General features: G+C 39.0%; 2 protein-coding genes across 2 annotated transcripts; both read right to left on the reverse strand.

Moving 5' to 3' along the window:
- Positions 1-9,983: 9,983 nt before the first annotated feature.
- LOC109150013 (protein FAR1-RELATED SEQUENCE 9-like) lies at positions 9,984-10,916 on the reverse strand. Its single transcript, XM_019297990.1, has one exon. It carries the CDS (start codon positions 10,914-10,916, stop codon positions 9,984-9,986), a length of 933 nt encoding a protein of 310 aa, XP_019153535.1.
- A 60-nt stretch (positions 10,917-10,976) lies between these two features.
- Positions 10,977-12,844, reverse strand: LOC109150014 (protein FAR1-RELATED SEQUENCE 5-like). Its single transcript, XM_019297991.1, has 4 exons — positions 12,748-12,844; positions 11,774-12,348; positions 11,532-11,710; positions 10,977-11,376 (listed from the first exon to the last, which is right to left on the reverse strand). Exons 1-4 carry the CDS (start codon positions 12,842-12,844, stop codon positions 10,977-10,979), a joined length of 1,251 nt encoding a protein of 416 aa, XP_019153536.1.
- Between the last annotated feature and the right edge of the window lie 10,542 nt (positions 12,845-23,386).

The following is a 23,386-nucleotide window of genomic DNA, read 5'->3' on the forward strand; positions in this document are numbered from 1 at the left end:
GGAAAACCAAGTTGCTGATATTCTCACGAAGCCTTTATGCGAAACGAGATTTTCTACCTTAAGGCACGAGTTGGGAATGATCGAAATGAGCTAAGTATCACTGGACTTAATCTCTCTATTTAAATTGATACTTGTGCTCAAAATAAATTGTTCTATATGAATAAATTGTTTTACGTATTTGCATGTATGTTTCGAAATTTTTATATGATAAAACTGCAATATGTGTTAGGATCTTATTTGTGTATTTGCATGTGTTATTTAACGTGAGATCATATGCCATGCAAATTAATTTGATGAAATGTGCAAATCGTGATTTATTTGATAATTTGTTTAAAATTGCATGTTTTAACGTGTTAATCAGTTTTTGAGTATGTGTTCATGTTTCTGTAAATTAACTAACTTGTTTGCATGAACAATTTGCTCTAAAATGATTTACCGTGTTTGTTTAATAATATATATATGTTATGTGCAAAATGTGATTTAAAGTGTTAATTGTATATGTGTTTCGTGTATGTGCAGTATATGTGATATAATTTGCTATAAAATGTTTTAGAAATCTAGAAGTTAATATTTTTGTTAGTTTCTAATTTTTTTTTTTTTGGAATCTGATTAATGTGCTTTTTATATAAAGTTGTTTCTAATTATAATTTAGGAATATGTGTGTTAGTTTTGTTAGTTTCCAAAATGTGTTTAATTTTTGATTGGAAATTACCGTGTATGAGTTTAATATAATTGGTATGTGTAATTAATTATTTGTGGAGTAATTTTTTGCTACTAACGAGATGTTTGAGTGTTATTATGTTTGTGGTACACGAATTTGAGAAGGAAATCAGGAGATAAAGGAGGAAATTTAGAGTTTAATTGGATATCAAACCTCCACCTATAAACTCCTACCCTTTCTAAACTTTCCCCCATAATCCTCTCCTAGATCAAATCTTTCCAAACAAGATTTACACCCTCTCTCAATCGACACCCCCATCTAGCCTGTCAGAAAACTACTCTCTTAATCGATCCCCATAAACAAATCTCAATGAGATCAGAACCCAAATCCTTCCTAAGTGTCTCTTCAAATCTCCACCCTCTATACCTTACGTGCATTGGGTATTTCTAAAGAGGTGTGGGCATTAAATGCTATTGTCTGCTCATGATGACATTTTATCTTTCCTCGTAACACTCTCTATCAGATGACTCATCTACCCTAAACTCACCCAATCGACACACCTCAACCAAAGGGTACAATTGAGAAGTCCCATCTCTCTCTCTTAAATTCGAAAAACCCCTTCGAGTCATCCTCCTCATATAAACCCCTCTCTTATATCTCAAAAACTCTTTAATGACGTTCAGAATATCAGAAAACTCTCTCTCAACTTATTTCTCCTCGATCAATCGATCTGATCATCATGGCCCAATCTGGAAGAAAGCAAATTGATCCTATTTCTGCCCTCTCGCAACAAGTGACGAATGGGATGGTACTCAATCCTGAGTTTTTCAGACTAGGTTCTACCAACAAGGACACGGCCAAGAAAATTCTTCAAGCTTTAAAAGACTGTGGACTGTTTGATTTCTTCACCTACAACTACGTTGGAACATTTGAAGAAGATGTAGCCGAATTTTATCTACATGCAGTCGTTGAAAAGGACTCGATTAAATCTAAAGTTGGAGGATCAGAAGCCTCGATCACAGAAGATGAAATACACAAGTGCTTCAACTTTCCTGAATCTCAGATAATGCCAGAATCTCACAGCTATGTTGTTCAAAATTTTTGGAACGAGATTCGTGGTCCTACAGCTCCAATTTCCTCTAATGTATCTGCTCATAAGAATGTATTGAAGTTTGAATACGAGATGTTGGTGGACATGATTTACAAGATTCTTGAACACAAACTGGGAAGTACTGAAGATTTGACTGCATCGACAGTGTGCCTATTGGACGGAATCATGAAAGGAATAAAATTCAAATGGGCAAAATTTATCTACAGGAAGATGGTTATTTTTGTTCATGCTGCCAAACCAATGAAGAAACCCGCTGTAGTGGACCGATTCTATCAAAATGTCGGATATGGTCTCATCATTGGAGAACTGCTAAGGAAGAAGACAATTCCAATGAGAAAACACAAAAATATTGGAATTTACAGAGCTCTCTTCAGAAAATTCAGTCCTAATTTTGGAAAAAGGTCAAGCCAGAGAAGAGGACAAGAAGGTGGGAGTTCTACAAGTTCAAAAACACCTCAGAGTTCCAGACCGAGAAACAGCAAAGCAATCTCAATCTCAAGTAATCAAATGGGATCAAGCAATCGATCAGGAAGAGATCAAGAAGCCATCAGTACGGCTATGGCAGTTCTTCCGATCAAATATGCCGAACCAAACTTGTTGGCCGAAGGAGTTGACGATACTACAAGAATGGAATTTGCAGGAGTTGATGTGCAAATTTCGAATGATCTACAAAGAAGGCTCTCGAGTCAATCTGCAGCCGAAGGAAGTGCAGGACCTATAGTTTTTAACTCAGCTCTCATTCAAGATGATCCGGAGCTGTTGAAAGAATTGATAATGGTGCAAACTTGTAGAGAATGGAAACTTGAAAGATATCATTCTTTCATGTCAAAAATCACCCTAGATTTGATACGGAGTGAAGATTTTTCCTTGGAATGGTGCGGAACGAACGTGATGCTAGATGCACTCAACATGGATTTAAATCAAGTGTATCACATGAAGCTACACGAGAAGGCAGCCAGACAAAAAGCAAAAGCACCAATAAAAGGAGGCAGTACGGCTCAAGACCGTTTAGCCGAACAAGAACGACAGAATGAAATTTCACTTCAGTTAGCTCTGCAAAGGTCAGTTTATGACACACATCATTATCCAGGTAACACATCTCTTGTGGATAATGAAAATTTTGATGAAAGAACTGAAGGGACGGCACTCATTGATGTACCAATCATAAGCACTGAAAATCATATGGACATACCTGTGAAAGTCCATGATGCTTCTTTATTAATATCTGATCTGACCCCCACAACAACTAATGTGAATCTGGAGTGCAATGAACAACTTGTGGGATCCAATGAAGCAGAAATGTCAGTGCGAGAAGAAATAAGAGAACAAGTGTCAGAAGAAAGAAGAAGAGATATACCAGTTGAAGTTGCAGTAGAAGTTGCTACTGAGAGTAGACTGCAAATCACAGAGGATTTATCCAGTGTATTGCCGGTACACCATACCGAGTCTACCATGCCTACCATGGACCATATTCTAGAAAATGAAGATATATTTGCAGACAACTACACAAGATCAAAAGTCTTTGAAGAACAAGTTGGTGATCTCAATCAAGAAGCCGAATCACCAGAAGAAAGAGGAATGCAACTTATTGATACAGTTGTTCTCACAGATCCGAATAGAAGTCCATTCGGATCCCCTCAAAACTTTGTGCAAATGAATGGTCAAGATGATGGCATATTTTCATCCTTATTTGCCAAAGTGGCCGAATCCAGTGATGTTGTTTGTCAAACAATTGGAGAAAAGTTGGTTGAACAAAATCAAAAGATGGATCAACAACACACAGATACACGAGTCAATCTGAAGGAATTAATGGAGCATCAAAACATTTTGAAGACCCAGATTGACAAAGCAGAAAGAATTTTGAAAGGAGAATTGACAAAAGGCTTACTTGAAGTGATTCAGCTCATGAAGAAGGAACGTGAAGCAGCTGAAAAGATTAACAACGAACGTCACTTGAGACAGATCAAGGCGATTCAAGATCAAGAAAGCCGAATCAACAAACTTGAAGCTGAACTCGCAGTTACAACAAACAAGTTGGACAACGTGCAAACCGTTTCCATTGAAACACACAACAGTGTTGAAACTGTGAAGGCAAACCAAGACCGAGACTTTAAGACCCTTGCATTTTTGGTTGATAACGCCAAAAGGGGGGAAGAAATTCTCAGTCACTTGGCTTTGCAACAACAAGAATTTATTCTTGGAAGCCAACAACAGCCAGTAATGTCCACTCAAGGTAGAGGCCGAAGCCGCGGACAATCCTCACAAAGACCATCTCAGATTGGTTTTGCTCAGTTCGCGAATCCTAGTCTTGGTACGAGTACATCGAAGGTTACTGAACAGCGTGGCTGGTTTGAATGCTCTAAGGGTACCGCCACTCAGACAACAATATGGACTAAGGAAAATCTACCAAACATGATCAAGAAATGGCCCGCAGCCGATCAAGCCCAATGGATCTCGGAGAAGAATAAAGAAGAAGAAGGCAAAAGGAAAAGAACTGAGATGTGGTATGAACTAAGAGATTTCACCGGAAATATGGGCATGAATCTTGGAGAAGAAAGAAGCTTCGAAGAATGTGTCTTATGGTGGGAAAACGGAGTTCTTCCGGGCAACAATATCAAAGAAGCTTATGGACACTACATGGCCGGACAGCTTACAAAGAAATTTCAGAATGTAAAGTTCAAAGATGATTTCTTCAAGCTCAGAGAACATGTCAAGGAAATTTTGAAGAAAGACTCTGGTGTAAAGAAACCCAGAAGGTAATCTGAAAATTCTCTTAAGCTGATATTTTCTCTATTTTCGAACCTCAGTTGTGTTTTTCTCTATAAATTCGAAATATATCAATAATAATTTCCCATGGTCTATTTTGGGTCTTTAATTTTATTTGTTTAATGTAATTAGACTTTCGTGAATTAAAAGACAAGAAATATGTCAAACGCACGACAAAATTAAAAATTGATGATGATCAAAATAAAAATAATTCAAGATGCGTTTAGGAGCTTGTCTAAAAATTTAATTCACACGTTTCTTTTGATTGTGTCTAGAAAACCATTGTTAAACTCATCTTGGCTTTGTCAAATAAAATTGAGCAAAAAGATTATTTTTCAAAGACTTAAAGCCAATGACTGAGTATAGGTTTTGGCATTATCAAAAGGGGGGGAATTGTTATGAATAAAGTGTAATGGTTTTGATATGCCAAATTTGTATTTGTAGATCCCCCAATTTTATTTCTTAGGTCTAGCAGAGTCTTAGACCATGATCGGGAAATTATTTAAATATGAAAAGAGAAAAACAGAGGAAGATGCATGAAAATAGAAGAAGAAGATATAAAGCCTAAAATCAAGAATTTGTCTGGAGAAAATGACAAATTGAAGAAGAAGATGAATGATACAATAATTCACGTCAATGCTACTCAAAGAAGATATCCCAGAAGAATTTTCGTGAAGAAAATTAATATGGGAAGAATGCATGAAATTGACTTGGAGATCAAGCATCTATGGAAAGATAGGAGTACATCAAATATGATTGGAAATTTAATCAAAAGTTGTATGGACGAAGTGGATGATGCTTGATATATTATGTGAAATGACTCAAGTGCAAAACTCACCATCAACAATTTTACAAGGTAAAATTTGAGAAGCCAAATTAAATTAATCTGATGGAGTTGGGCGCTAGTTTAAGCTTTGGGCGCCAATTACAAGTGGAAATTGGGAAGCAATTTCACTTGGGTGGCAATTGAGATGCAATTGCACTTGGGAGCCAATTCAAAGGAATTCAGAGTCGATTTCATAGAAATTGAAATTGGGAGCTAGTTCGAAGCAATTGAAATTGGGAGCCAGTTTCAATTCAAGCCAGAAGTTCAAAGCCAGTTTGAAGTGAAGTCTGAAGTTCAAAGCCAGAAGTTCAAAGCCAGTTTGAAGTGAAGTCTGAGAACACCCAGACGTGAGAATGAAGAAGTCTGAGAACACCCAGACGTGAGAAGCCAGTTTGAAGTCTGAGAACACCCAGACGTGAGAATGAAGAAGAAGATGAAGATGAACTTACCGTGAAAATATTCTCACAAGGAAAAATACTAGTTTAACTAGTATGGGATTAAATTGATGAATATTTTTAAATCCCAAAGATACAAGAACCACTTCAAAGCTAATCAGAGAAGCCGTTCTACACCCAGATATTCCCACTCAACGTAAAACCAGAGGAAATATCAGATGAAGTTTGGGAGCTCATTTACATGGAGATGAAGATCCATCAAACGGCTAGCTTATCCTTTCTGACATCTTTGCAGAAGATAAGATAAGATCTCTGAAAAAAAGATACAAGATTTCAAAAATGAGAGCGTCTTTATAACACCCCAGATTTTCAGGATATTTAAAACTTATAAAATAAAGGTGAAATCTCATTAAATCCCAAAACATAACACAAGAGTATGGGGTGCTATGCCACACCTGAGCTAGAGAACTCAGGTGCACAGGCTAACTAACTAATATCCTCAAATAGTATCAATACTAAATCACGGCACGCAGGCCGAAGGAAAAAAAAAACTATCTAAGCTACGTCCAAGCTTCTAGCGCGCTCCAGTGATCTAATCGTCTGTGCCTGAAAGCCAAATATATCTGTTCAGCGAGAGATGCTGGTAACCCACTCCAACGCGTTGAAATACAATACATATAGATATATATATATATATATATATATATATATATATATATATATATATATATATATATATATATATATATATATATATATATATATATATGAAAAGTCATTTGAACATGAGGATATCTCCTACGAACTCTAGCTTTTAAAACAGGGATAGACTCAACAGATAGGGCTAAGCACAGACAGCAGTTATACCGAGCATATACAGTTTACAACAGGCAAGACAGATAAGATAAGCACAATTAATAATCATAACTCAACATATACAATCCTCGGTATAAATCTCATAGTCTCATCCCCAAGATACTCATAACAATAACTCATCCATACTTCATCACATAGCACACTTTGTTGGCGCCACAGGACCAATCGCATGCCCATACATGAGGGTCAGCGCATATAGCTCTGACACGGCCCCGCAGCACCCTGCCCCGTCTCACATTACGGAGGAGTCGATCGCAACCGACTAATGAACCGCAGTTCTATATAATATTTATATACCTGACCGGTCTTTACCAGCCTGGTTAACAGTTGGGATGGTTCTCAACCCATTCAACTGCCTGTATAGTGGACCTTTGTCCTATATAATATTTATATACCTGACCGGTCTTTACCAGCCTGGTTAACAGCCGGTATGGTTCTCAGCCCACCCGACTGCCCGTATAGCCCGATTGATATCAACCAACTCGGGAAAACATGCACACATAACACATAGCAAGCACATGCAACCCACATTAACACATTGGGAAGGGGGAGAAAACGTATAACAAAACCTATGCGTGATCCTTCACATACTAAGAATGGTCCTAAGGGGTTCATACTCCTTTCACCTAGGTCAGCGGATACCAATTCAACTAGCATGCAATATATAAGACTCATACAACCTACGAACGGTACCCGAAACATCAAACTAGACAAAGGCACGATAGACGGAGTCCGGTTGGACACCACGGGGGTCGGGGAAACATCAAACGGGGAAGTCGGGGTCCCAAGTGTGGGAATTTCCAGCGGGTAGCCGGTGGGTGGGGGGCCACCCGCCGGCTGCCCGCCGGTAACACTGTTCCGGGCAGCGGGTCGCCGGCGGGCAGCTGCCCGCTGCCGGAACTGCCCCTTTTTTACCGTGGGTAGGTGGCGGGTCCCCTACCCCCACCTACCCCCCACTGACTCATTAACACCAAAAACGCCCCGGGAACCTTCGTGGAACCCGAGACCATGCTTAGACACTTTCAAACGCAATCGATAACACACGTAGACGATTTAACGGATCAAAATCAAGAATCAAACGGTACATAACCTATCATGCTTTTCTAGACCTAATAAACACCCAATCATGCGAAATCCCACCCAATATACCAAGAATAATACCATACGAATTCCACGATATAACCTAGGGTTCTAATTATTTTTAATCCAACAAGAATATGATTCGTCTTCTAATTACAAGATTCGGTAAGAATATCACATAAGCATCAAGAACGCCAACAAGAACATCAACCTAGGGTTCTAATTACTTTTATATCAACAAGAATACGGTTCGCCTTCTAATTACAAGATTCGGTACAAATAACACTTAAGCATCAAGAACGCCATACAATTTATCAAGAACACCATATAATCAACGAGAACTCCACATAATCGTTAAGGACACCATAGTTATCAAGAATCTCCCGATGTCAAGATCACCCATGGAATTATCCCATCAATCATCAATAATAACATCACAAATCATCAATACACAATAATATGGGGAAAACCTACGGGGGAAATCATAACTATAAAAATAGGTTTTGTTGAGACATGGGTTACCTCTTAGCCTTAATTAATTCCTTGGCTATGAAGGGTCTTTCTTTAAGCTTTCTTGCTTTCATGATTTCTTCTAAGGGGATTCTTGGAGCTCTTTGGGGTGGTGGAACGTTTATTGTGGTGGGGGTTTCTAGGTGCCTCTCAAGCCCCCTATTTATATATTTAGGAGTCCTAGTTAGGAACTAATATTATAGGCTTGCTAATTCTATTTCTTTTGGAACTAAGGATTGGGTTTAGGGATAAGGGTCCATGATCCATAGTGGACCATATTAATTAATTAAAGAGAATCCTAATCATAATCAGAATAGTAAAAGGCCTACTTCCTTTATTCCTAATAGGCCTAAGACTCTCATTTAGGCAAGGGTCCACGGTTCATGGTGGACCTCATTAATTAATTAAAGGGAAACCTAACCGAATTAAATCATATTTAATTATTATTAACGAGATTAATTAAATAATTAATGCGGGATTGAAGGCCGTAACACGGGGTGTTACAGTCTCTTTCCAACGGACAGATTCTCATTACCAGCTATAAAATGATGAAGATATGAAGACATGAAGAGAAGAAGAGCAGTGAACGAAAAAGTGTGAAGAGCAATAGAGCAAGAGCAGAAAATTCGAAACTCATCAAAGAGATCGAATAGAGCAATTAAGCTTGAAAGAGCATAGAGCAAAAATCTCATTTGGTACAGAGCATACCAAAAATATTCAAGTGAGAAGTGAGAAAAGAAAAAAAAAAAAAAAAAAAAACGAACTCAGAGAGCTTCAAAGAAAATATTCAGAGAGTTCTTAAACAGAGCAAAACAGAGCAAAAATATCAAGTGCTTTACTTGATATATTCAAAGAGAGAAAACACTCAGAGCTATCAAGAGAAATCATTTCAGAGTGTTTATCTTCATCAAAGAGACCTGCGCATCATTGAAGATCATCTACAGAGTCTCAGAAGTTGGAAGCAAGACAACACTTGTTTTGGAGCAAAACAAGAGAAGGGAGGAAAGTAGCACGGAGCTATGAAATCCTGGATTGTCACACGGAGCTGTGAGATCCGAAGCAGCAGTGTCGGAGGCACTGGGCGTGATTGGTGTGGGCTTGGTGATCAAAGCACCAGATCACGGGATACGTTTCTACCGTAGTGTGGAAGACGGGGGGAAAGTAACGCGGAGTCGTGAAATCCTGGGATAGTAGCGCGGCGACGTGAAACCCGAAGCAGCAGTGTGGTGTCACTGGCGTGATTAGTGCGGGCTTTGTGATCAAAGCACTAGATCACGGAAATTCATTGTATCTTGGAACCAAGGAGTGGTAGATATAGTGAATTGCTCTTGGAGATAAGAGCAAGTGGAGTAGGAGGATTACACCACCTCGCGAACCACTATAATTGTCTTGTGTTCTTTACTGCTTTCTTTACTTACCGCTCTTTACATATTCGCTCTACACGAGATATACTGCTCACACAATCTCACACACACTTTATGTTTATTTATTTCCGCTGTGCACCATACTCTAACAATCTAGTTAAGAGTTTTGGTTTATCTTTGGCTTAGCAATTGTTGTGCTGTGCGAAAAAGTGTGAAAGTCTATTCACGCCCCCCCCCACCCCCCCCCCCCCCCTCTAGACTTTCACCTTACCTCTTTTGGGACCAACAAAAACCAACATCAAATGCGAAATAAACACAAGTGAGTGACGAAGTAAAAAACAAAGCAACATGTTTAAATTCAAATTTAAACCAAAGAGCAATACGAACCCCTTCGTCATACGTCAACGTTGCGCATCGGGCAGGTACGACTATTATGCCCATACTTTTCACAAGTTTGACATTGGCGTTGTCGACGCCCCGACTTTTCAATAGCTAATTCCCTTATATTTTTGTAACGTTTGCCACCACCCTTGTTATTACAGATTGGAGGAGGACGAACATTAACTTGACCATCGGGCGAAGCACCGCAAAATGACTCAAAAAGTTTCTTCTTAGAAGAAGAAGCACGAACGGTAGGACCATTCTCAGCCAATAAAAAAGCATTGAAATCTTTCAGGGCTGCATTCAACTTGGTAACATGATCAACACTCCGTGAAGCCATGGTCACACACGAAAAAAATTGCGCCCAAGCTTCACCAATTGCGACATCTACCTCCGAATCGCCCCCACGTTGAACACCCAACACCTGTCGCACACAAGCCCCCCTTGTCCAACGTGCGATCACATACCGAGAAGGGATAGAAACAACCCTACGATCCTTGAAAACCCAGAAAATATGACGACAAAGTAACCCAACCCGTGAAAACATGTTACACGTGCACTCGACACCAGCATTACCAGAGTCAAAACTCACGGTGCGCACCGGGCCATCATCATCTTCAACCTCATACCGGGTTACCAGCCCTTCAACATTTGAACGCACAGCACGACACGAAAAAGATCCCGCGATAACCTCGGCTTGCACATCATAAAAAACATTAATAGTATACACCGCAGCCGCATGCTTCTCAATCAACATCGGAGTCTGGCACAAAGGAAAATGGCCCTCACACTCGGCATTTAGTTTGGCTTGCGCCAAATGTTGAGCATCAATAGCCCCTTCAAAATTGTTGAACAACTCAGACAAACTAGCATGCTGGTTTGTCCAACTACCAAACACACTATTCGCGGCTTCGGACCTAGATGTCGTGCGAAGCAAGCCACCCATGAAAAGATCATTAAAATACGCAGGGATCCAATACGATCTTAGATCATACATAAGACGAAACTATCGGTGGTCACCAAGGCTATACTTTTCCATAACGTCCTGCCAACCCCGCTCAAACTCCTCCACGGACGACGTCTCACACCAAACAACATCATTCAACGCGCGCCGAAACTCCTCATCTTTAGATAGAACATTACCAACCTTCTCGCCAACCTTTGACATAATATGCCACATACAAAACCTGTGCCGCATAGTATCAAACACCCGTGGGACTGCAACCCGCATCGAAGGATCTTGATCAGTGATAGTGCAACTAGGCACACAACCCATTGCACTTTTAAATTGCTGGAGAAGCCACACGTAACAGTCCACATCTTCACGGGAAATCAACCCCATTACAAATGTGACACCTCTCTTGTGATTATCAACACCAATAAACGGGACCAATACCATACCATACCTGCAAAACATAACACCAAACCAACGAAAAATAAACCCCATGGTTTTTAGCATACTGCTTGCACAAATACATAATAATAAACTGCACATACCAGTAATAAAAAAATAAAAAAAAACAACTACAAGAAAGTTTTTTTTTAGAACAACGTGGCTTACCTATTAGTCCCACAAGTTGCATCAAACGACACCACCTCTCCAAAAGCTGAAAAACTTTCCTTCGCAATAGGGTCAGTCCAAAAAGCCCTACATAACTGATCCTGGGAATCTACATCATATCTAAAGACATAATCCGGGCAATCATCTACCTTCTTAGCATATTTTTTCACTATGAACATCTGAAGTTCCAATAAATGCCATTAAATCACGCTTCAAATTTTTAAAATTGACACATGTCGCACCAACATTGAATACGACCCAGCAAACTCCCTAGCCAAACGAAACGACCTATTGGGCCCAACATTGGCCCTAGCACACTTAAGCACAAAAATCTGATGTTGCACATCCATGGAACGATTACCCCGCAAGAAAGGCTTAGCCACATCCGAGCACAAACAATGATTATACCGTAGCTCAATGAAATGAACCACAAAAACCCCATCGTCACCCATCTTCAACACCAACCTCGCTCTGCACCCCACCCTATTTGAAACACGCCGGCGCTTTGGAGCCACAGGTGCTTGATCCAACGCACCATCCACAACAACAGAGCCCTGCACTGCCTGCTTGAACTCCTCACGCGAACAAACCAACAAGTCTTTCACAACAACACCCTCCCTATTCCTACGCAACGAACTACAACGTACATTAAAACCAACGAGCGACGCATACTGACGATAAAAATCAATACCGTGAGCAAGAGAAGGAAAAGTCTGCCCCTCAAAAGGCCTAACCGCCTCATCACACGAAGGCGTCCAAAACTTAGTCCCATCGAGGGACACGTCCATAACACACCCTTGCTGCGATTCCGACCGTGCTGCACACACATCAAACAGAAATATACACACAAACACAAAACCGGTCAAAATAAAAACGACATGCATAACATTCCAAAAAAAAAAAAAACAAGCTGCTTCCACATATCAAATAACACAAAATGCACTTTACGAAGAAAACTCCTACCCCCTACAAACCAAAACCCTTCAAAACCAATATAAAATGCAAATGCCATGTACACCGGAATGCACAAAACTAACAACATAATATCCTAACAGCGAACCAAATCCCGGCACACACAAGCAATGTTGTCAGCCCACCACCAAAATCCATAAATTAGCAGAACAATATATAACGAAACAAATATGCCAATGGTACTTATTACAAAACGAAAACACGCACACAACGAATACCAAACACATGCACTTTATGAAATTACCACACACGACCCACAGCACAAAAACCTTCAACCCAATATAAAATGCAACAACGATGTACACCGAAATGCACAAACTACCACGACAACATCCTACCATCGAACACAAACCCAGCACACATAAGCCATAATGTCAAACAAATACCGAAATGCATAAATTACCAAAACAAATTAAAACGAAAAACATATGCCAATTGCAGTTATTAAAAAACGAAAATCACAAATACAACTACGACATAAAACCAAACAAACTACCCAATGAATAATCCAAGACCCCCAACTTATATATAAAAATTAAAACTCCATAACCAACATCAAACCACAACACCTAGAACGCATGTCATACAAATAGACACATACTTATACACAAACCAACCACCAACCGATGCTCAGAAAAAATATACAAGAAACAAACGGAAAAACTAACCTGGAGAATCCATAAGCCTTCACGCAGAGAAAGATGAAAAAATTGAAAAACTATGAAACGATGAAAGGAAAAATCACAAGAACTATAAATTGTATAAAGTGGATCGCTACATCCGAATATAAACGCTCAAAATCTTTATTTACCATGTATAACACTCCTAAAAATGAGAAAGTCAGCCGACAAAGACACCAAATAAATAGGAAAGAAAAATTCAAAGACAAAAAGGTCCTTACACACTCACGCGGAAAAAGAAAAAAAAAAGGACAAAATAAAAACCCAAAACAATAACAACCATAGATCACCGCACAATCAAAGGCCAGATTTTGACCTTAGACCTCATGTCGGAACATGACCTCATATGATCCTCTATATATATATATATATATATATATATATATATATATATATATATATATATATATATATATATATATATATACTTGCGTTCAAATGAGGACAAGTATATTATAGAGGACTGTGAGGACAGATGTAGTGTGTGCCATTAGTCTGTATGTCGTGTGCATGGCCGAATGTAGTCGTGTGCCACAGTTTGTATGTCGCATGCATACATTTGTTAATTAATAGAGCCTGGGTTCGAAACCTGATGTTTACATGTATTCTTGTGTGCCATTATGTATTAAATTGTGTGCCTGATAGTAATTTGTTGTGTGCCCATTATTTGTCCTCACAGTCCTCTATATATTGTTGTCCTCATTTGAACCCAACCCTATATATATATATATATATATATATATATATATATATATATATATATATATGTATGTATAACTAGTTAAGGGTGTGTGTGTGTGTGTGTGTGTGTTTTTGAAAAATATTCTTTGGAAAATTTTCTCGTATTTGGTTACAATCCAGAAAACTGTCTTTGTGTTTTGGTTCATTTTCTGGAAAATAAGACGAATTGTACAATTCAAATTTTAATTGTTGCTGACTAAAACAATATTTAACAACAACTATGTTTTGTCCAGCTATTTTTTTTTTCAAATAAAAAACAAAATATATATATATATTTTTTTAAAAAAAAGTGTACTGGTTTCTAGTGGTTTTCGACTGAAACTAGTACGAACCAGATTGGTTTTCGTGGGAAACCAGTAAAAACTAGACCTGTTTCCTTCGTCTACTTGTTTCCGAAGAAACAAGTATTGTTTGTACTGATTTCCGAAAAAACCAGTATAGTTCTGTCAAAAACTAGTCAAGGTAGAAAGCGAAGGATGGCGGAAGAAAGCCGAGGAAGCATTCTCGGAAGAAGTCAGAATGAAGAAGCAGTTGGATCTGGAAAATGACTTCCCCAAAAAAAGGAGAAGTCATTTTCCAGAAAAACCAAGCTATTTTTCCTTTGACCGGAAATCATTTTCTGTTAACTTCAATTTTCCGCACTCTCCCACTGGAAACCCAAAAAAAAATAATTTTTCAGGATTTCCAAACACACCCTAAATAAAGGTCACAAATAATATAATTGAAACATGCATTGTGGAGAATTTCTGCTTTGGTAGCAAGCAAGCTCCGATCCTCCCATGTTGTTTGGATTTGGTTGTTACATATGTATATATATTAACATGTTGTGTGTTCCGTATTCTTCTCGAAATGAATTGAAGTTATGCAATTTATAATTAATTTTCACTAGTTTTTGGAAAAGTATTCAATTGCTTCAAATACCGCGCTAGTTGATTAATATAATCCAGAAAAGATTTAAAACTTGTGTAGTGCACAGTATTCCTAAAATTGATATGCTTCTTCACGAGTGCATTGGAATTTCAATTTCTAATGATACAATACATTATGGTATATAAATCAACGTTATCAATTAATTAAGCACACAAAATATATACTTGGCGAACCTGAACACAAACATAATACTTCGAGTTTGGATATAAAATATTATGATGAGTATATTTTATAGAGAGGAGGTAAAAGGATCGCAGTGGAAATATTTAAAAGAGATCAACTTTTCACTAGCTACTGCTCAAAATCCTGAGATCAACTGTCTCTTATATATTACTAAATAAAGGTCAGAAATAATAATAGAATCCAAATAAAGGCGAACTTGAACACAAACATAATACTTCGAGTTTGGATATAAAATATTATGATGAGTATATTTGGTAGCTAGCAAATTAGCAATTAAGCTCCTCTAATGTTCTTTGGATTTGGTTGTTACTTACATATGAGATTAAAAGTATCTCCTTTATAGTTAGGGTTTCGTTAAACCACAAAAAAGAAAAAGAAGAATTGGAATCACAAAAAATATATATAAATATAATAAAAGAGTTAATACCATCTGAGGTCCTCCGAGTATAGTGGTTTTGCCACGTTTAGTCCTAAACTTTCAAATTGACCATATGTGGTCCTCCGACTTTCAAATTTAACCATTCGTGGTCAAAGTTAACCACCCATGGTCCTTCAAGTTTCGAAATTTAACCAGCCGTGATCCTCTTGAAAGGACCATGGTTGGTTAAAATTTAATAGTTGAAGGACCATGAGTGGTTAACTTGGACCACGAATGGTTAAATTTGAAAGTCGAAGGACCACAGATGGTCAATTTGAAAGTTTAGGACTAAACATGGCAAAACCACTATACTCGGAGGACCTCAGATGGTATTAACTCTATAATCAAAATATATACTACAAATATATATACACATACATATATGTGTATATATATTAAAATTTTATATTTAATGCATGCATGTAAAAATGACCTTTTTATTTCTTAAATTTCTCCCTTATTTATGATTTCGTTGTTCAAAAGCAGAAGAATAAAAAGTATTAATTTTGTATTTACTAAAGGATTTGATTTCAACAGAGTATAACAAAACCAGTATGTAATGACCTCTGGGTAAGGAGACTTAAATGCGGCTGTACTGTATAGCCGCTGGCTTCAAAAAGTGACCAACAATTTTGTCATTTTATGTAGACAAAAGTTACTAATCATTAAATGCTTCGTGAAATTTGAAATTTCATTCCTAGGACACCCTTTGTCTAGGATGATTTACCCAAAATGAGACTTAAACAAATATGCTTCTGATAGCATATGAATTTTGTTTAATCAAGTCAGGCTTTGACTTGTTGTCTCGGGTCATAGGGTAACGAAAGATTGTCCTTATCTTTCGTTGAGTTTTTAATACACGAGAGATGGACCGTACCCTTCCATGATTTCAGTCTTAGCTGATCTCTCGGTCTTCTCTTGATCTTCTTTCTTCTTCAAACAGTTCTAACTTACTAAATACGGCTCTGATTTGTGTAAATATGCTACTGAGCACGAATCACATGGTGAGTTGTAACAACTTTCGTTTAGCACGAAAGATGCAAAATAACAAGAGTAAAAGAGGGGTCTACATTCCTAGTAAGTTTGGTATCATCAAAATCTAAATACACTTGTTCCTAACAATTTCCCCCCTTTTGGTGATGTCATAACCTATAGTCTTGCTATAAGACTGAAATTATCCACGAAGGAATTTTTCATTACAAAACAGCCAAACAGATGAGTTTACAAAAGATTTCTAGATAAACAAGATAATAAAAAACTCAGCACAACCTGCAAAAAGAGATATTTCATTCATGCTTAATGCATTATAAGAGAGTTGAGATATCAAGCTATTACATGTTCATTAACTTTTCTCTCTGTAGAGCTTCTTGCATTCAAGACTCCTTCTCTTGAGCTTCTTGTTTTCTTGCCATTGACTGGTAGTCGAGTTCATCATTGATAATATTCCTGAATGCTCGGATTTCTTTGTCACGAGCCACTTCTGCATACTTATCAGAGAAGGTGTAGTTGGTGTAGTTATTGTATGCTTCGACTACATTTCGTCCTGGAATGACCCCATTGTTCCACCAAATGACAAGCTCTATGGAGTTCATTCCCTAAACATAACTCTTACCAGATTCTTCATGAATTTTGAAGACAGCATTGCGTTTAGCATTAGAGCCAGTATCCTTTCCAACTGCACTAAGGTTTTTTATTTTCTCTTGTATTTCCTAAAAATATGCAAGCTCTTGTTCTCTTCTCATCTTGATATCTTCTAGTTCTTGCCCCCGCTTTTCATTTTCTTCTCTTATTTCTTTGTTTCGGGCTCTCTGATATTCTTGTCTGGCTAGATTTTCTCGTCCTTTCATACTGACAGGTATGTTGCATCCCTCAAAGCGTTTTCCACTTCTGGCAACATATGGTTCGAATGGGAAAAACTGTCATTCTGCATCCAATGTTATAGATTTGTCATGCATCCATTTCTTTCGAATTTATTCCCTTTGCTTCCGACTAGCCTGACGGGTTCCTTGAGATGACCCAAAGATTGGAGGTAGGATGAGTTTGCTGGAACTTCATCCATCTCTTTTTGAGTTATTTTCTTTTTCATCTCTTCTATTGTTGCCACCTTTATTTCTTCTTTCGAGGTTGCCATCGTCATCTCTGTCTCTTCTTTCCCCTTTTTGGCATCATCAGTTGCCGAGGACAGAGGTTGAGTGAGAGTTCAAAGAGAAATTGAGATGTCTCGTACATAGTTCAAAGTGGCCATTTGATTTTCACCAACACGAAAGTGATCATTGTGACACCCCGTAAATCTAAACCTTAATGTGATTAATTGAGGAATTAATTCTTGCTTGCCTTGGATAATTTCTTTCTAAATCCTAAAATTTAATAGTCGAGGGACTAGAATTTGACTAGTCTCCTTAGTCAACCATGTGTAGCTTGTGCCTTATGCTTTGTACCTCAACCCTCTTGTCTTCCTAACTTTAGTAAGGGTAAAGTTGACCTTTCACACATGTTTGATGCTCAAGTTTCCCTAGCAAGACATTTCATTCATTTCCCATGCTAGCCAAGTCTTAAAACCTCCACCTTCTCTCTAAAAGAAATCTTAGCTTTCTATCCAAGCTAGAAGAAGGGTTCTCTATCCTTGCAAGGTTCCACCTAAAGATTCCACCTTTCTTTCTCCCTAGCATAGGAAAGGATAAGATCTTAGGTTGTTTAGTGTTTTTAGTTTGCTTTAAGGTATCTTTATCTTATTTTGGTGTTTCTTTGTGGTTTGGTTGGGTGAGAAGCCCTTAGTGAGAAAGAGCTTCAAGAAAAAGCTTAGGAGGGTAAGAAGAAAGAGGTTTTTGGTCTACAAAGGTAACCTATGCTCTACAAAACCTATTTTATACTTGCTATTGATATTCCTTGGCTTCTATTTGATGATTCTTGATGTTGTGAGTGATTTGATGCATGATCTTGTGATAATGCATGTTTAGAGCTTGCATTTAGGGTTCTTAAATGCCTTTCTTTGAGCTATTCTTGGGTTCAAGTCATATCTTTGTTGTATGTGAGGTTTTGAGTGTTTTGGACTTGAACATGGCTTTATTGTGTATACAGGTTGTACCCCGCGGGCGGAACGGCGGGCAGTGGCCTACCTGCCGCCCCACCCGCAGGGAACGAAGGTGTTGTGGGTTGTACCCCGTGGGCAAGCCCACGGGTGGGGGCCTACCCACGGGGAACGTTTGTGGTGATGCGGGGAATTGTTTTCTCGTGATCCTTTCCTTTTGGTATTTGATGTTTTGACCTCCCGTTGTTGGATTATTGAGCTTTTGTGAGTGTTCTTGATGTTTCGTATGTCTTAGGAATCCATGTTAGGATTTGGTGTCTTGAATCGTGCTAAGGGTCCAACCTTGTGATTAGTTTGACTAATATGAGTCTTGATGGTTTGTTGGATCCATTTTGGTTTATCCATTTGATGAGCATGCAAGTTTGATGTTGTTATGCTAGTATGTAGGGTTTGTTCCTTCTTGTTGAGGGTTGGCAACTCGTGTTATCAATCATTTTGGCATTGGATTGAAGTCCATTGTTGTTGAGTATTGCTTCATGTCTTTATTAAAACCTCTTGGTTGATTCTTATGATGTTATCTTGTTCAAATCGGTGTACCCTTTGTTGATACTTGATTGAGCTACTGATGAGCCTCAATCCTCTTGATAATGACTATATGTGACTATGAATGAGATTGGTGGTGATATTATTGAGCTTTGCTCACGAGATCAGTGGTAATATTGTGTTATTTAACGGTACCCTCGTGTACTGAGAGATCGGTGGTAATACTACGAGATTGGTGGGGGACGACGGTCCCAGGCGGAATAAGGTTGGACTCAGAAGTACGGGGTGGCACTAGGAGGTAATGGTTAGAACTAGTTATAAGGCCGGGGGTAGCCATAAGGTTGGAACAAGGCATAAGGTTGGAACGTGAAACTTGTCATTATGTGCTTGTTGTATTTCCTGCTTATGAGTATGTCTATGATGAACTCTACCTTGTGAATGGTAGGTTGCATCTAGAGTTGTGGTTGTCGCTTGTTGTTTGTGGTCCCTATTGCTTTGATTGAAGCTAGTTCTTGGTCTTGATCTTTATTGAGAGCGTGATATATTGATTGTTGTCTCATCTCTTAGTTTTCAAATGTTATATATTGTATTCCTCAGTTCCAAATGGTTTTGCCTATAACTATGTATATATATTGATACTTAACGCGTATTGGTGGGTTACCAGCTTTATTCGCTGACCAGGTGTTATCGCTTGTATTTACAGGTTTTGATTAGATTAGAGAGCGCGCTAGATGTGGACTCTAGTTAGCGTAGCCTTGCCTTCCTTCCTGTTAGATGTTGGCCTGTGAGCGTTAGATAGATATGGCCTGTGTGCCTTAGACAATTGTTATGTTTTGATTGGATTCGTAGACTTAGCTTGTGCACCCGTAGTTTTATGGGTGTGGCATAGCACTTTCCCGAATTATGTTAGTTTCCGCTTTATGATGCTTGATGATTAGACTGTTAATCTTTTAAATTAAGTTTTAAATTGTTGGTAAAATTCGGGGGTTGTTACAATCATCATATACCAAGTCAACTTTCGTGCATGCAAGATCAACTCTTTCCTTATGGTTGTAATTTGAATGCTTCATTTGATGATGTTCCTTTAGGATTTTTTCTTGATTTTCTTCAAGCTTCTGTTGATTTGCCCGGACTAGCACCAAATCTTAAAGTAGATGTTCCACTGCTTTAGCCAAATCATTGATTGCTGCATTTGTGACTTGGTCAGAGGAGGTATTCTGAGCAGAAATTTGCTCTCGGGTTGCTTTTCCTTCGGAGGAGAAACATTCTATGGTTTCAACACTTGCTCTTTTGGTATGCCGTAATGTCTTCCTCAACTCCTTGAAATTTGCATCACTTTCAGCTCTAAGCTTGCTGAGTGCTGATAGAATCACTGTTGTACTAAGGCTATCAGCTGAGGGAGCATGGTGATCATGTTCATGCATTTCTTGGTGACCAGAGTCGTCTTGTCTCGCACCGAGTGATGCATCCAAATTTCCATCACTAGCTGATCTTGGACTCAGTTCACCATCATCAGCATCCGAAGAATGTTCTTTTCTAGCAAGACCCGAGTTGGATGGTTCGTGTTGTTGTTGTTTCGGGTCAGAATCATTCGACCTGGGATTTGAGTAAACGAACATTGTATTCCTAGCATTGTGATCACCGCCTTGATTACTGTCATCATCATTTTGATCATCACAATCATGATCATCTTTATCGTTTTGATCATATCCACCTGTATCATGTTCATCATCACGATATCATTATCAGCACCTTGATCTTATTGGTCCGGGTCATTTTGATCACTTTCGTCTTCGTCACCATTGTTGTAACACCCCGAAATTTTAAAGCTTTTCAATCTTATAATATGAAAGCAATTCTATTAAATAAATCCCAAGCAGGAAGGTATATACTTAGGAGACTCTAACTTTAAAACAGAGATAGACTCGACAGATAGGGATAAGCACATTAAACAATGATAAACAGCTATATAGAGACAATATCATAAAGAACATATATCTAAGGTCACAGTTCACTTTCTAATTATCCACATCATCATTCAAGTCACACAAGCACACTTTGGTGGCGCCACGGGACCAATCGCATGCCCCGAACATGAAGGTTAATACATATAGTACTAACACGGCCGCGCAGTACCCTACCTCATACCGCAACATGAAGGGGGTTGATCGCAACCAACCACAAAGACCGTCGACGATTTCAACGGCGGATCACAGCCTTACACACCGCTGACGCGCTCAGTCGGTGGACTGTGATCCCCTTTTGGGAACTGCGACCCTACACACCGCTTGACGAACTCAGTCGGTTGGTCGTAGTAGATCAAGCCCTACACACCGCCTGAGGGACTCATTCGGTGGGCAAAGATCTTCGGAGACTACGACCCTACACACTGCTGGCCCATACACTCGGTGGATCGCAGCCGACCATAGTCCTACACACCGCCTGATCGCTCATTCAGTGGGCTATGGCCTTCCTAAGGCTAGTGGCCCTACACACCGCCTGGCGCGTCCAACCGGTGGACCAAAGCACACGAGGCCCATGTGGACCGCAGCCCAAGAAGTGAATCACTGACCGCAGCCAGGAAAATGAACCGCAGCTCATAATTAACCAATTTGACCACAGCCAACTTATGAACCGCAGCTCAGGAACACCCAACTTGATCGCAACCAAATTGGGGTATCATGCATCACATAACACATAGTAGCACGTATTAGCACATTGGGAACGGGGAGACGTATAAACAAACTTACGTGTGATCATTCACATACTAAGAATAGTCCTAAGGGGTTCATGCATCTTCCACCTAGGCCAACGGGTTACCGATTCAACTAGCATGTAATTCCTAAGACTCTTCTATCCTATGAATGGCACCCGAAACATCAAACTAGACTCATGCACGACAAACGGGGTCCGTTGGGACACCACGGGGATTGGGGAACATCAAACGGGGAAGCCAAAGTCCCGGAGTGGGTGACGACCAGGGGGTAGCCGGTGGGTGGAGGGCCACCCGATGGATGCCCGCCGGGCACAGAGTTCCGGGCAACGGGTGCCCGGCGGGCAGTCGGCGACACTTTTGGGCAGCGGGTAGGTGGGGGGTCCCCCATCCCCCACCTACCTCCCACTGACTCTTTATCAAAATAACCGTCCCGGGATCCTATGTGGAACCCGAAACCATGCTTAGGCACTTTTAAACACAAATAACGACATCACGTAGGCAATTAACAGATCAAAAGCAACAATCACGTAGAACACGACCTATCATGACTTCTAAACATAATCAACACCTGAACATGTGAATTCCCACACAAATATACCAAGAAAATACCAATACGAAATTCATGATTCATCCTAGGGCTCTAATCATATTTAATTTAACAAGATCATAATTTATCTTTAAAATCAAGAAACATCAAGACTTATCAAGAATATCACACAATATCAAGATCCTCTTATCCTCATCAAGATTATCAAGATCACACATAGAATCATCTCATCAATCATCAAGGTCGCATCACAATTATCTTATCAAGACACAAGCATATAGAGGAAGCCAAAGAAGGGGATTATAGCAAGGAAAATAGGTTTTGTTGAGACATGGGTTACCTCTTAGCCTTAATTAATCCTCCCTTGGCTATTAAGGTTCTTCTCTAAGATTTCCATCCACTTGATCTCCCTAGGCTCGGTGGTGGGGAATCTCCTGGGAATATTTTCGTGTAATATAACTATGGGTGGTAAGGTTTCTAATTGCTTTCTAATCCCCTATTTATAGAATCAGGAATCCTAATAATAATCTGAATAATAAAGGCCTACTTTCTTTATTCCTAATAGATATATAGGTCTAGGATTCATAATTAGAATCTGACTAGTAAAAGGTTTACCCTCTTTATTTCTAAAGGGCTTAAAACTCTAGTTTAGGCAAGGGTCCACACTCCATGGTGGACCACATTAATTAATTAAAGAGAATCCTAATCAAATTAAATCTTTTTTAATTATTATTAACAGAATTAATTAAATTATTAATTCGGGATTGGAAGCCGTAACACGGGGTGTTACACTCCCCCCCCCCCCCCCCCCCCCTTTATAGGAATCTTCGTCCCCGAAGCTTAGAAATCATTTTGGCGTAAAGAGCCCGAATTAGTATAGTAACACATAAGGGAAATATTATATGGGAAATATATACATATGCACATATAAATTTACTGGGTTTAAGCCTAACTATTGTGCTAGCAAAATGCACCAAATAATATGGTTATGAATATGCAACTTACATTATGTAAATTTTATGGATGCATGATAACATAACATAGAAGTCTTACACACGACATGTTCATTGTTTGATTGATTTATGATGATTTATCAT

This window comes from Ipomoea nil, unplaced genomic scaffold (assembly GCF_001879475.1).
Source record: "Ipomoea nil cultivar Tokyo-kokei standard unplaced genomic scaffold, Asagao_1.1 scaffold2167, whole genome shotgun sequence".
NCBI classification, from domain to species: Eukaryota; Viridiplantae; Streptophyta; class Magnoliopsida; order Solanales; family Convolvulaceae; genus Ipomoea; species Ipomoea nil.

What these genes read in the sequence shown, in the direction of transcription:
- LOC109150013 (XM_019297990.1), bottom strand. Translation starts at nt 10,916, where the DNA reads ATGGGTGGCTTGCTTCGCACGACATCTAGGTCCGAAGCCGCGAATAGT.
- LOC109150014 (XM_019297991.1), bottom strand. Translation starts at nt 12,844, where the DNA reads ATGGTAGGATGTTGTCGTGGTAGTTTGTGCATTTCGGTGTACATCGTT. An exon ending in CTGGGTCGTATTCAATGTTG is followed by an intron (nt 11,711 to 11,773) that starts GTGCGACATGTG and finishes TTGGAACTTCAG; the next exon opens with ATGTTCATAGTGAAAAAATA. An exon ending in GCAACTTGTGGGACTAATAG is followed by an intron (nt 11,377 to 11,531) that starts GTAAGCCACGTT and finishes TATGTTTTGCAG; the next exon opens with GTATGGTATGGTATTGGTCC.